Source organism: Protopterus annectens, chromosome 6.part1 (assembly GCF_019279795.1).
Source record: "Protopterus annectens isolate FY-2018-M chromosome 6.part1, PAN1.0, whole genome shotgun sequence".
Classification (NCBI taxonomy): domain Eukaryota; kingdom Metazoa; phylum Chordata; order Ceratodontiformes; family Protopteridae; genus Protopterus; species Protopterus annectens.
This window is the reverse complement of record NC_056738.1, coordinates 140,367,205-140,380,285: the sequence shown is the minus strand read 5'-3', so window position 1 is coordinate 140,380,285 and position 13,081 is coordinate 140,367,205. Positions and strand designations below refer to the sequence as shown.

Genomic DNA, 13,081 nt, shown 5'->3' with positions numbered 1-13,081 from the left:
GAAGGGGAACACGTGGAGACCAATTTTGGATTTATCTATCCTCAACACTTATCTGGACATTCCCAAGTTCAAAATGTTGACGTTACAACAGCTTTTACCTCTGCTGGGCAAAGATCATTGGATGGTAACTTTGGATCTCAAGGAGGCTTACCTTCATGTTCCTATCAGACTGAGTTGCAGGAAGTATCTGCGTTTTCGAGCTGGGACTTCTCACTATCAGTTCTCTGCATTGCCCTTTGGCTTATCTACTGCGCCCAGAGTGTTCACGAAAGTTCTGGCTCCAGTGATAGCTTTCCTCAGGCTGAAAGGAATACAGATCTATCCTTATTTGGACGACTGCCTGATTCTGGCTCAAGGAAGGGAAGAGCTTCTTCATCATTTGGAATATGTGATAGCAGTGCTAAGATGCCTGGGGTATTCTGTGAACGAAATAAAGTCCAGTCTAGTACCCTCTCAGGACATGTGCTTTCTGGGTGTAAGACTGAATACAGCATCCCAGATGGCCTTTTTAACCCCGGACAAACAAAAGAATCTTTCCCTTTACTTCCATCATCTATCTCATCAGTCTGGGCTGACTGCAAGGACAGTCCTTCAAGCCTTAGGGTTCATGGCATCTTGTATTCTGGTGCTTCCCAATGTCAAACTGCATATGAGGAAGCTGCAATGGTATCTCAAAAATGTATGGACACAGCACTGCCAGGATCTGGACACTGTCATTCAAATAATACCTTGCATTCAAAAGGAATTTTTGTGGTGGGCTCAGGAATGTCACCTAAACAAGGGACTCTGTGACCTGGCCAGAGGCGAGTCAGATTTTAACGACAGATGCCTCAGACAAAGCTTGGGGAGCTCATCTAAATGGAAAGTAGATACAAGACAAGTGGCCTGTCAGACTACAACATCTACATATCAACCTGAAGGAGATGTTAGCAGTCCAGTTTGCATTGATAGCTTTCAAGGATTTACTTCTTCTAGGGCAGGTGTTGATTCTAACAGACAACACAACTGTCATGTGGTACATCAACAAGCAAGGGGGAACACATTCTTATCCTCTATGCAGGCAAGCAATGATTTTGTGGGAGACTGCTCTCAGTTTACAGCTCAATCTTCAGGCAAGGTTTCTGCCAGGAGCACAGAACTCCTTAGCAGATGTGTTGAGCAGACGAATTATGGATCCCCACGAGTGGAAATTGGATCCTCATGTATTTCAGAAATTGACAGTGTCATGGGAACTCCAGACATAGATCTGTTCGCTTCTCCACTAAACCATCAGCTGCCAAAGTTTTGCACAAAAAGGTTTCATCCCACAGCTTGGAAAGTGGATGCTCTTTCTTTCAATTGGAGCAATCTTCATGTGTATGCCTTTCCACCTCTGCCTCTCCTCCCAAAGGTACTTCTAAAGGTCAGACAGGACAAGCCAAGGATGATTTTAATAGCTCCAGATTGGCCTCGACAACACTGGTACCCATTACTGAGAAGTCTGATACGGAAGCCTCCATGGCCTTTACCTTCGATTCCACACCTGTTGTCACAGGAGGACAGCCATTTGCTCAATGTCAAACTTCACTCTCTTCACCTAACAGCCTGGCATATTCTGTTTTGAACCATAGAGGGTCTCAACTTCCACAACAAGTTTTGAATGTGATTTTGGAAGCTAGAAGGCCTAGTACAAGGAAAGTGTACGCAGATAAATGGAAGAGATTTTTATTTTGGAGTGCAGCAAAGGATTTTGATGTTTCTGAGCCTAATTTAAGTGTGGCTCTTCAATATCTTACTGAGTTAGTGGACAAAGGTTTGTCCTTCTCTTCTATTAAGGTTCATGCTGCAGCAATTTCAGCTCACTATGAATGTGACCCTCCATTGTTTTCTCACCCTTTGTTCAAGCAATTTCTTAGAGGGGCAAAGAATATAAGACCCCCACGTAGAGCTCCTACTCCTGCTTGGGATCTCAATTTTGTGTTGGAGAAACTCACTCTACAACCTTTTGAGCCTGCAGCTACTTCTGAGTTGAAATATTTATCATGGAAGACTGCCTTTTTGTCGGCCATTACCTCTGCAAGAAGGGTTTCTGAATTACAGGCCCTTATGGCGGTTGAGCCTTTCTTGATTTTCCATAAGGATAGGGTATCTTTACGTACTAATCCTTCCTTTATGCCTAAGGTGGTTTCTAGTGTGGCTTTAAACCAAACTATTCATTTGCCTACTTTTATGCAAATCCCCAAAATAAAGGGGAAAAGATTTTGCACACTTTAGATGTACACAGGCAGTTGCGATATTATTTGGACAGAACTAAAGGGTTCAGGCAGTCTCAGCAGTTGTTTGTTTCTTTTGCTTTGAGTTCTCAGGGCAAGCCTGTGTCAAAACAAACTATTTCTAAGTGGATTGGGTTTTGCATTGCTTTCTGTTATTCCCATCATGGCAAGGAGATTCCAGCTGGGATTAGGCCTCATTCCACTAGGGCTACTGCCACTTCGACAGCCTTTTTGAGGGGAGTGGCAACCAAGGATATTTTGGAGGCAGCTACTTGGAGTTCAGTGCATACTTTCTCTAGGCATTATCACCTACCACTTTACTCTAAATCCAGGGCTGGTTTTGCCACTGCTGTTTTGCAGGGCATTTTGGCAGCTCCTGCTTCCTTGTAGTTTGGCCATCCTCCCTTACCTCTGCTTTGGGATTCTACCCAAGTGTAAGGACTGCAGCAGTGTGAGATGAAGAACATAGTACAGTTTTGTACCTACCATAAATGTAGATGTTCGAAGATCCACATTGCTGCAGTTCAATTTACCCTCCCTCCTTCCCCTCTGTAGTTAGAAGTGGTTGTGTGGGTTGTGGTGTAAATATTGTATATCTTGTATATATTGTACATATAATTAGTGCAAGGGTGGTTGGTTGTTTGTTTGCTGTCTTTTGGTTTTGACCTTTATTTTTAGGGTCTTCTGACATCTGGGGCAAGAAAAGACTGAGGATATGACGTCGGTCATGCGCATTTGTACCCTGACGTCCTGATGTCAGTCAAATGCGCCTTGACCGACGTCAGCCTTATACTTTGATATTCGGGCCGACCGAGGACAGCGGACTACCCAAGTGTAAGGACTGCAGCAATGTGGCTCTTCGAACATCTACATTTATGGTAGGTACAAAACTGTACTTTTCTGCTTTCCCATGAACTTCATTTATCTTGGAGGAATTGTAGTCTCCCTTTTGAACTGGCAAATCTGGCTGAGTTTGGATTCCTTTTCTGGAAAATTGTCATCTCTTACTGTTCTGCGTGGAGGAGTTCATACCTGACCTTTTGACTCTTAAGCTGGCAGGAGCTATCTTTCTGCCTTGTGATAAAGTGTCACAGAGCAACGCTGGGTCTTGTGTTTTGCAGTTTACTTGCAGGGGTTGTGTGTTCCCTGTTGAGCTGCATGGGCCACTTTTCTACAGCAGATGTTCAGTTTTTCTGTTGTTGGACCCCCACCTCTGTAGTGTCAGACCCTCTGTGGCACTGATGATGGTTCGTTTATCTGATGCAGCCCACTTCATTGCTGCATATGTATTTGTTTCTATACTAGTGCAGATGAAGTCTGTGTTGGGGAGTCTAGTTAATGCAGTGATATCCTCCAGGGTGGCCCTTGTTCAGTTCAGGTTCACTATTCCCCAAAATAACTGACTTTTTTACACAGCCAAGGCCTTGGTAGAGAAAATGTAGGAGGTGGCCCTTGTAACTGTACTTTCATTATAGAAGAGATGTGTCATGTCTTGTACTGAAGCAGACTCCTGAGTGGCCCACCTGTATTTGATTATTTAATGCATCTTACTAAAGTCAACTAGGAGAACCCAGAAACTGCTGCTGCACTTATATCCACATCACAAACTTTGAATTGCCCATTTTCTGGACAGAGGCTAAGGCTGTGGTGTAATTCCATTGTCCACGCTGATCTTGAGGGTGCTAAAACATCGTGACACAAATGCATTTTGAAAGGGGTCTTGTAGACAAGATTGCAAATGCAGGAGACTCGCTACATGACTGAAGACTGATCATAAAGGAGTTTAATTCCAGATACCTTCCTGTGTTGTGGACCAAGCAGCAGACTCTAGCTTTGAAACACATCTTGCATGCTATCCGTGTTTAGGGTCTCTGGAGAGGCATCTTTGATGGGTTTTCCAGGAGTCTGCAGTAACTGGAGCAAAAACGTATTATGGCAGTCTCCATTAATTCTTGGAGTTTTAGCAGTCCCAGTGTCTAGAAGCTTTATACATTGTCGCATACTGTACAGGCCACAATATGAATGGCAGCATAGCTGAAATACTAGCAAAAATGTTAACAGCTTTCACAACTGTTTGTAGGTTTCCACTGCAGTGCAGCTGTGCTGCTTTTTGTGTAAGTGAGCCTCTTATTAATAGGGTTTATAGACCTGAATCTTTTAATGGTCTGTCTCATTTTTTGTTATCTCTGACATCCATGTATTACAATTGTTTGTGTCTTTCGGCTTTTCCCGGTTAAGGGTTGCCACAGCGGAACTCCGGTCCACTAATGATTGGTAGTGGATTTTTACGTACCGGGTTACCAGCCCTGACGCACAACCTTCAACGAAGGCACGCCCCATTCACGTATGCCTCCACACAGAAGACGCTCTAGCCGAGAATCGAACGGGACAACGTCTTGCTATGAGGCGACAACGCTACCGCAGCACCACCACCGCAGTGATACCTCCATGTATTACAATACTTTTATTATTTGATTATTTATTTAAGTTACAGTAGTTTTAACTAATCTGTTTGAAATGTGATCTCCACCATACCAAAAGCTAGGGTGCCTCTTTAGAGTAAAAAAAACTACCTTACTGACTCTACTGGGCAAAACTTTGCCATTTCTTTTCTATTCCCCTCCCTATTATATGCTTCATAATCAATCTCGTCTCCTCTCGTATCATCCAAACTGGAAAAATGCTGCAGTAAAGTAGCCAAATTCGCGGCCAACCACCATTGTAGATATTGCTGCCTCTTACTAAAAACAGTTAATCTGGGACAAACTTAATTCTCTGTACTTGCAGTTGATTATAACCTTCACACTACTACACAACCCTGAAAAATTCCCATATCACTCCATTCAAGCTTGCTCTACTAAGAGACCTGTACACTTCACTGACAGCTCATTACTCTCCATAAATTACCAACAATTATGCAGGATACTCCCTCTGTATTCACACTACTTTGCTAATAGCTGTAACACCATCCCACTCTACTGCAACCTGAAAGACTAAAATGCCAACTGAAGCAACACCTAATAAATTGCTGTACATCTACACCACCCCTGGTTAAACTGGTACTAATATATGAATTAATGCCATAACTCTGCTGCACAAAACTTAATGGACTGTTGTCACAATATACCCTCTGTCATCTGTCTTTTCCTTTATCTTCCATGTGCTTCCTCCCTACCTTCCATTTATGGGCTGTAACTCTCTTTTCTTATTTCTCAGGATGGCACACTGGTGCAGCGGGTAACATTGTTGCCTCACAGCAAGAGGTCCTCTGGTTCGCTTCTAGGCTGGGGTGCTTCTATGTGGTGCCTGCATGTCCTCCCTGCGTTCGTGTGGGCTTCCTGTCATGTTACAAAGACGTACGTTTGGAGCATTTCTTCCCAGGCTTCCGCTGAAAATTGACTCGTTCCAAGTCGGACTTTCCCAGTAAACAAATGTTAAATAAAAGTAAATGTCAATTCTTCAGCAAGTCTATAGTAACAATCTCTGCATATTGATGATATTGCACTGCATGTAGCTCCCTGTATTAATCCATATCCAACCCATGTACAGTTTTTAATCAAAACTTTAAATGATAAAACTTGATGCAAATGATGTGTCTCTAATTGAGCTTTTCTTCCTAGTCTTCAGTATATACATACCCATAAATTAATAGTCCTCCATAAGGCCTGATGGCCTTGTGTTTGTCTAGGTAGTATATTGGCTTTTAGCGGCCCTGCCTCACGGTTCCACAGTTTCTGTATTTCAAGCCTAACTTTTGGTTACTGTCTTTGTCTCCAGTTTGTGCAAATATTCTTCAGAGACTATATAGTTTTCATTCAAAAAGTGCTTTTGCAATAAAAAAAAAAAGTCTACATTTCTAAATTTTGCTGCCCAGACAGGAGCTAAAAGTGGCTTAAGAGGAATTTTACTTTGCTATTTAACAGATGAATAACTCGGGAATACTTTCACTTTTTCAAAACATTACACGCCCGTAAGTATGCTGGCTTAAGTTAGCATTTGGTTGGAGTTTAATCACTTGCTTCTTTATAGAGTAATTTGCATGCTTACTAGCGAGGGCTGATTCGTTTCCAAGGTGAGCTCATCCTGGAGAAAAGGCAAGATGGGTTATGCATGATTTACTGATGACCCTGTAGAGAGCTTGGGAATGTACGAGGATTGTTTGGGGGGAGGTTAGAGAATTTGTACCCCTCTACTCCTTTTGTGCCATTACTTTCACACAGGAAATTGATGGAAACATGACTAAACCATATATTGGTCCTTGCTGATAAGTGAGCAGAGAGCAAACTCTAACCAAATGCTAACATAAGCCAGCAAAGTAAATTCCTTATAAGCCCTTTTTAGCTCCTACCTAGGCAGTAAACTAACATGTAGAAATGTATGCTTTACAATCAAAAAAGCATTAACTATAGTATCTGAAGATGCATGCGAGTCACAGGACACCTTTTTTCTCTAAGTGGAAGAAAGTCACCTTGCTGCTTCGTCTAGCATGAGCTGTTGGGTGTCTGATCAATCCTGGAAAACAGAAGGACATTTCTGATGTCTTGAGGCAGTTTCCCTTAAAGCTTTGTCCAGACCCTATAGCTTTGCTGTTTCCTGGAACACATTTGAGTGGCTTGGCATTCTTGTGGCTTCAGCCATTCAGCCCCAGACCCACCGCCCCCCTTCATTCTTCCCTCCTTCTGTACTGCTTCATTTTTGCTATAAGATTCAGTTGCATCTTGGCAGTGGATTTGTGTTTGTGTTTGGGAAGGGTCAGCACTACATTTTAAAGTATTCGTGTCGAGTGATTCTTGTGTTTCTTTTGTATTAGTATTGTTTTAAGCATCTTTAAAGTCTTGTGGTTGGTTGCTAGTTTTCCTATGTTGAGATTTCATGAATTTGAGATTTTATAAGTCCACTTGTGCCATACTTTTGCAGTGTGTTTACTGCGCCAACATGTGGCTCTAAAGTGGACCTTATTCTAAGTTGCTAGACAAACCTGTATGTATTGGGTGTTGAGTGCCTAACGTTTTGTGTAGGTGGGAGTTTTAATTTTAATGTCATATGTGTTCTGTAAGAATGTGATGTTTGAATAGTATCTTCATTTTGCACTCTGTATAAATTTTTCTACCTTTGTCAATTTATCCATGCCCTGTGTTCTGTATAAAAGTATGTTAAGATGCTAGCTAGCCAACTGGGTTAGTCCAACTGAGCCAGGGACCCATTTTCAGTGGAGACTGGAGACACGAAGAGAGAAGCTCCAGAAATAATACAAGTAATTACGATATTTACAAAATATTAAAGTAGGATCACAGAAATGTAACACAAGTCAAAAACTTGTGCACAGCAGAACAATGCATAGGTAAAATAACAGTTACAATTTCCAAAATGTGAGAACAGTTTATAAGCATAGGCCAAATAACAAAAGGTTTAGAAAAGATTACACAAAGGAGTACAGTATGAATACAGTTTGTTAGAGCAAATATAAGGAGGAAAAAGAGCTGATAAGGAAAAGCAGGTAAGATGAGAAGAGAGGAGACTGGTTCAAGTGGGTTTTAACAGGGGCATGACCAAGTCTTCAGAAGAAAAAGTTTAAGTTCTTTCTTAAACTGATATTTATGCTGAATGCTTATGTTGAGAGGGAGTGAGTTATTTGTAAAGGGTCTTGCCAATGTTTTTAAGTTTGTGTAACTGAAGGTGTTTACTGGCAGTACGGAGGTGATGGGGTGGGGGGGGGTTCTAGAAGGAGGTTAAATTGGAGATTGGAGGGACAGGATAAGGATTCATATAGGATAGTGTGCAATATGTAGCTGGGGTATAAGTAGCTGTTTGGAGAATTCTGGCCATTGGAGTGACTTGGTGATAAGAGATGTCCGAACATGAGTAAGGACAGGGGCAGCATAAAGAAGGCAGGGTGTAGGGCCTGAGTGAGGGTTTGGAGGAGGGTGAGAGAAATGTTTGATAAAGTCCAAGTTTCTTGTGGGTCTTTTTATACTTTGAATATGAATATCAAATTTGAATTAATTGTCGATGATAAAGCTAAGTAGTTGGTATGGGGTTCAGGTTTAATAATGGTGTTGAGAGAGGATATAGAGGAAGAGACTTTGTGCTAGGCAAGTGTTTAGAGAGGAAGAGGAGTGTTTTTGGATTTAATGCGAGTTTATCAGAGCCGAGTTGACGGAGGAAAAAGTTTTGAGTGAGAGCTAGTAGATCAGGGATGTTGTAGACAGAGTTAATAAGGGTGGAGTCGTCGGGGTACTGTAGAAATGTAGAGAGGTTAGTAGCAGCGGGAACTTTCAGTGAATAATAAACAGGAGGGGGCCCAGAATTTATCCTTGGGGAATTCCAGTATTAATAGGGAGGCATGGAGAGAGGGCAGTTTGCCAGCGGACAGATTGCTGCCTGCTAGAGTGATGGCTAGAGAACCAGTTGATGGAGGTAGAGAGATGTAGGTATGAGAGTTTAGTTAAGTTTAGAATGAGAGAGAGTATCAAAGGCCTTTGAAAGATCGAGGCAGAGACTGGAGATGAGGAGATTGTCATAGGCTTCAGCTATTATTTGGGTAAGTGACAGTAATGCAGTAGAAGTACTATGGTGGGGCCTATAGCTGTGTTAGTACTGAGCAGACTGTTGTCAAGAAGGTGTTTTTGTAGAAAGATTTTGAATGGGGGGGGGGGGACAGGATAGCAATTGGTCTACATTTAGAGAGATCTACAGAGTTGCCGCCTTTTGTGAAGAGGGATGGTATAGATGGATTTCCAGATGTCTGGGCCAGGGCTTCTGAGATGGAACAGTTAGTAAGAATAAAGACAGGGTAGGCGATTGCGCAGCTATTTTTAGGAAATGATGGGGTAGTTCCTCTGCTGAGGGAGAGCAGGGGGTTTATTAAGGAGAGTTTTAATTGTAGTAATTGGGACTGGTTGGAAAGAAAAAGCATTTGGGGGAAGAGTTGTTATGGGGTAGTGGAGGTGTTGAGTGATGCTTGCTGTTTTTTGTATTACGTGTGAGGTTTTGAATAGTTTCTATGCAGTAGTTGAGGAAGGCAGTTTCAGAAGCAGTGTTAAGAAAGGCGGGAGTAGTGGGGTTACCTGGGTGGAGTAGGTTGTTGATGGTGGTCCAGAATTTTTATGAATTTTTGTGTGGGTTACTTTGGTTAGAGGTCGTCTTTTTAGCCAGGTTGCTGAGCTCTGTCTGCAGTAAGCGAGGGGACTTGTGCATAATTGAGCGCGTTTGTTTCGTTAGCCGGTGTGGGGGGGGGGGGTAGTTGGATTTGATTCTGATTTTTCTGGATGGAGCAACAGACTAGTGTGTCAAGGAAAATCTTCTTCAATAAAAAATATTGAAGGAATTTACTGCGTCATTGAGAGGGAGGTGATGGAGGAAGGACCAATTAATGCCAGATAGTTTTGAAGTTAAAAGTATCTCTGGGTTGAAGTGGGTAAGGTTTCGGCATACCCTGTAATTAGGGTCTTTAGGTGAGTGTTTGGTAAATGTGTGTGAAGGTTTGAGAGTGGTCACTCAATGGGTTGGGAAGTATACCGGAATTATGTTCAAGGTGAAGAACTGAAGTAAGGAGCCAGTGAAGGATGGGTCTGGATTGAGTTTGTTTGTTCTAGTAGGGGTGGAGATGTGTTGGTGAAAACCATGAAGGTTAAGAGTGGGTAGAGGATGAGGGGGACAGTTTACTCCAGTATATATTAGTGTCTCCAAGTATGATAGTTTCATAAGGGGTATGATGAGTAATCCAGGACAATATTCTCTAGGATGGGAATATTACTGCAAGGGGGAAATGTATACAGACTATGGCAAATTTTTTTTTATGAGGGTTGAGATGACCGTTTACAATGAGTTTTTCAGCATGTGATAAGCAGGGAACAGAGATGGAGAGTGAGAACAGGTTAAGTACCTCATAGTAGAGGATAGCAACCCTTCCTCCCCATGTATTGGTTCTGTCTGAGCGAAATACGTTAACATGGAGGTAGGATTTGGATTTCTATGTTAAGGATGTGAGGTTTCAGCCAGGTTTTTGATTAGGCTCGAATATGAGGAGATGTTGTGCAGGTTGTACCGTAGTACTTTCAGTTGTGCTCTTGTATCTTTGGAAAGGATGGTACTAAAGACCCAGTTTCTAACTTCTTGCCTTTTGGTTGTAGGTTCGTGCTGGATCTAGGGCTTTGTACAGACCAGTGTCTGCATCATTATTTTCCAGACCAGAGGTTCAGACTGAGGTGAGTTTTGTTGCATTTCTCCAATACTGTGTGTGTGATATCTTGATTGCTCTTCTCTGTATAGCTAAAGCTATTGTCTGCACATAATCTAAAGCGTGAACAAAATTTCTGCAACAATTGCATATTAAATATGAAGTCAGTCCTTCATTTGCGATCATATTTTAAAGATTGTGATCTTTCACAGGTTGAAAGGAATTTGCAGTATTAAATCAAGAAAAGAATGGGTGTTTGTATCAGATTTTACATAACTGGAATGGAAGATAAGAGGAATGGAACTGTGCATGTAGTGAGAAGGTAGCATATTTGTGACATGACTGTTTCATATATAAAAGTAATTATAAATTTAATTTCAGAAAATGCTATGCTGTTTTAACACACACAGCTGTCTTTATTGCTTTCCTAAGCCCTGGTTGTATGTGTCACCTTTTTGTGTGTGTAATTTCTGTTTGGCATCATGTAAGATGTGTTATTCATGTGTTGCACCTATTTCTAGTATACTTCTGTTCTCCATTGTTTGGTGGCTCCGTATATTTAGACCTGTATAGGATAGTCTGGTGGTACTGTATGGCAGGGGAAAAAAATCTGTGATCAGTTCAATTGATGACTTAAGTCAACATTTTCTAGAAATATATCTTATTGCGAAAGTCGTTGGTAAGAAAGTCAGTCACAGTTATGGCATTGCATTGGTTGCATGTTGGGTTGGTCCTTTTTCAGAATCTGCCTGCATGTGATAAGTTTCAGCCATTGAGCATATAAAGAGCAGAACTTCAGATATCATTGTGAAGTAGGACAAGTAAAAGACTTAAGTTTGGTTGTAGGAGCTGGGGGTACAGGCATTAAAAGAGACGGGCAGTGGTTTGTTTGTATTGCCTCTTCACAATGCATTGCATGACTTCGGTTTTAAAGAGTTAATACGAAGTTGTTTGAGAGCAGATTCTTGACCCAAGGTTAGATGGGAGTTAATAGTAACGGGCAAAAGTGCTTGACCAGGTTGACTTGAAAGGTCCGTTAAGGTATCTATTTTATAGTGTGTCTGTGTGTGTGGTTTACTATCACATGTTCGACAGTGTGGTGTTAAGTATACAGATGTCCGAACAAAATGTTCGGAAATCAAAACACCGAACACTGTAAATGCCGAACTGAGCATTTCAGTGAAGACTAACATGTCGACTACACTGAAATGCTCAAATCTGCTCAACATTCTAAAACAGTTTTTGCAGGGTGGCAAGCCCCCCTGCACTCCCCCCCCCCCCTACTTGCATATACAAACTCAGAGATCACACTACACTCCAGAAAAGGTACATTTCCCGATCCCCACTATAGTTTGATCTGCACTACATTGTCAAACCTTGCTATAGCGAATGTTTGCTATTGTAAGGTTTGACAATGCAGTAATCGCAATTCCGCTTCTGCTACCTGAATTTTGCACATTGGTTGATATATATCTATAGATCTATCTATCTATATAGATAGATCTATAGATATATACGTCTGTGTCTTTCAGCTTTTCCCGGTTGGGGGTCGCCACAGCGGAACTTTGGTCTGTTAATGATTGGTAGTTGATTTTTACGTACCGAGTTACCAGCTCTGAGACACAACCTTCACCGAAGGTATGCCCATTCATGCATGTCTCCACACAGAAGACGCTCTAGCTGAGAATCGGAAAGGACAGCGTCTTACTGTGAGGCGACAATGCTACCGCAGCACCACCATATATGTATATATAATACACACACATATCTGTATGTAATATGTGTGTGTGTGTGTATGTATGTGTAGATATATATATGTGTGTGTGTGTGTGTGTGTGTGTGTGTGTGTGTATATATATATATATATATATATATATATATATATATATATATATATATATAATATTTTATTTTACATTTGTTGTCTGGGAGAGTCTTACTGGATACATGTCCATTATCAGCAGAGGCCCGGGGAGTAAAGCTCCACAGATTAAGAACGAACTCCTACACTAAGGCACTGTACGAGCACACCCACTCATGCATGAATCGTGCCATCCCAAATAGAACCAAGATGTCTGGTGGTCCCTTGCCATAAACAAACTTTACAACAAAAGGAAGAAACTGTTGCATTAAAGAGGAAAATCCCAGGATGCAAAAAAACTCCCTTACCAGCCTCCGTAACAAGCTGAGATCCCTCATAATATCCTCCAAAGCTAGTTACGAAAATAAAATTGACAAAAGATTCCAAAGACAACCACAAGGCATTCTGTAACTGTCAAGAATCTAAATGGCAATGTTCAGATCTCTGCTCTGAGCTACAACAGAATGTCATTAAATATACTGATCCCAAGGATATTGCCAATATCCTGGCAGATCGAGTCAGTGCCAACTTCACCCCACTCTCACCCCCTAAATGGCCCATCTCAATACTGGAAGATTGCCAAATTCTGGTAACTGCCACACAGGCAAAAAAAACGCACTCTCCAAAGCTAAGAATACAGCATCCATGGGACCAGATGACATCCCAGGCTGTGTACTACATGAACTACAAAATGAGCTGGCACCTCACCCAAGTGCCATGTTAAAAACGCACTCTCCAAAGCTAAGAATACAGCATCCATGGGACCAGATGACATCCCAGGCTGTGTAC

General features: G+C 41.7%; 1 protein-coding gene and 1 long non-coding RNA gene across 4 annotated transcripts in view; one reads left to right on the top strand and one right to left on the bottom strand.

The window, feature by feature from the left end:
- The window catches only part of LOC122805433, an 852,280-nt gene that overhangs the window by 466,531 nt on the left and 372,668 nt on the right, over nt 1-13,081 (bottom strand). The gene's annotated exons all lie outside the window — the stretch shown is intronic.
- Nucleotides 1-13,081, top strand: part of ATP5MC3 (ATP synthase membrane subunit c locus 3) — a 115,247-nt gene that overhangs the window by 26,416 nt on the left and 75,750 nt on the right. For both annotated transcript variants that reach the window (XM_044075571.1, XM_044075572.1), the window contains exon 3: nt 10,385-10,459. In XM_044075571.1, coding sequence (XP_043931506.1) covers nt 10,385-10,459 — 75 coding nt within the window. The remainder of the gene's footprint in view (nt 1-10,384; nt 10,460-13,081) is intronic.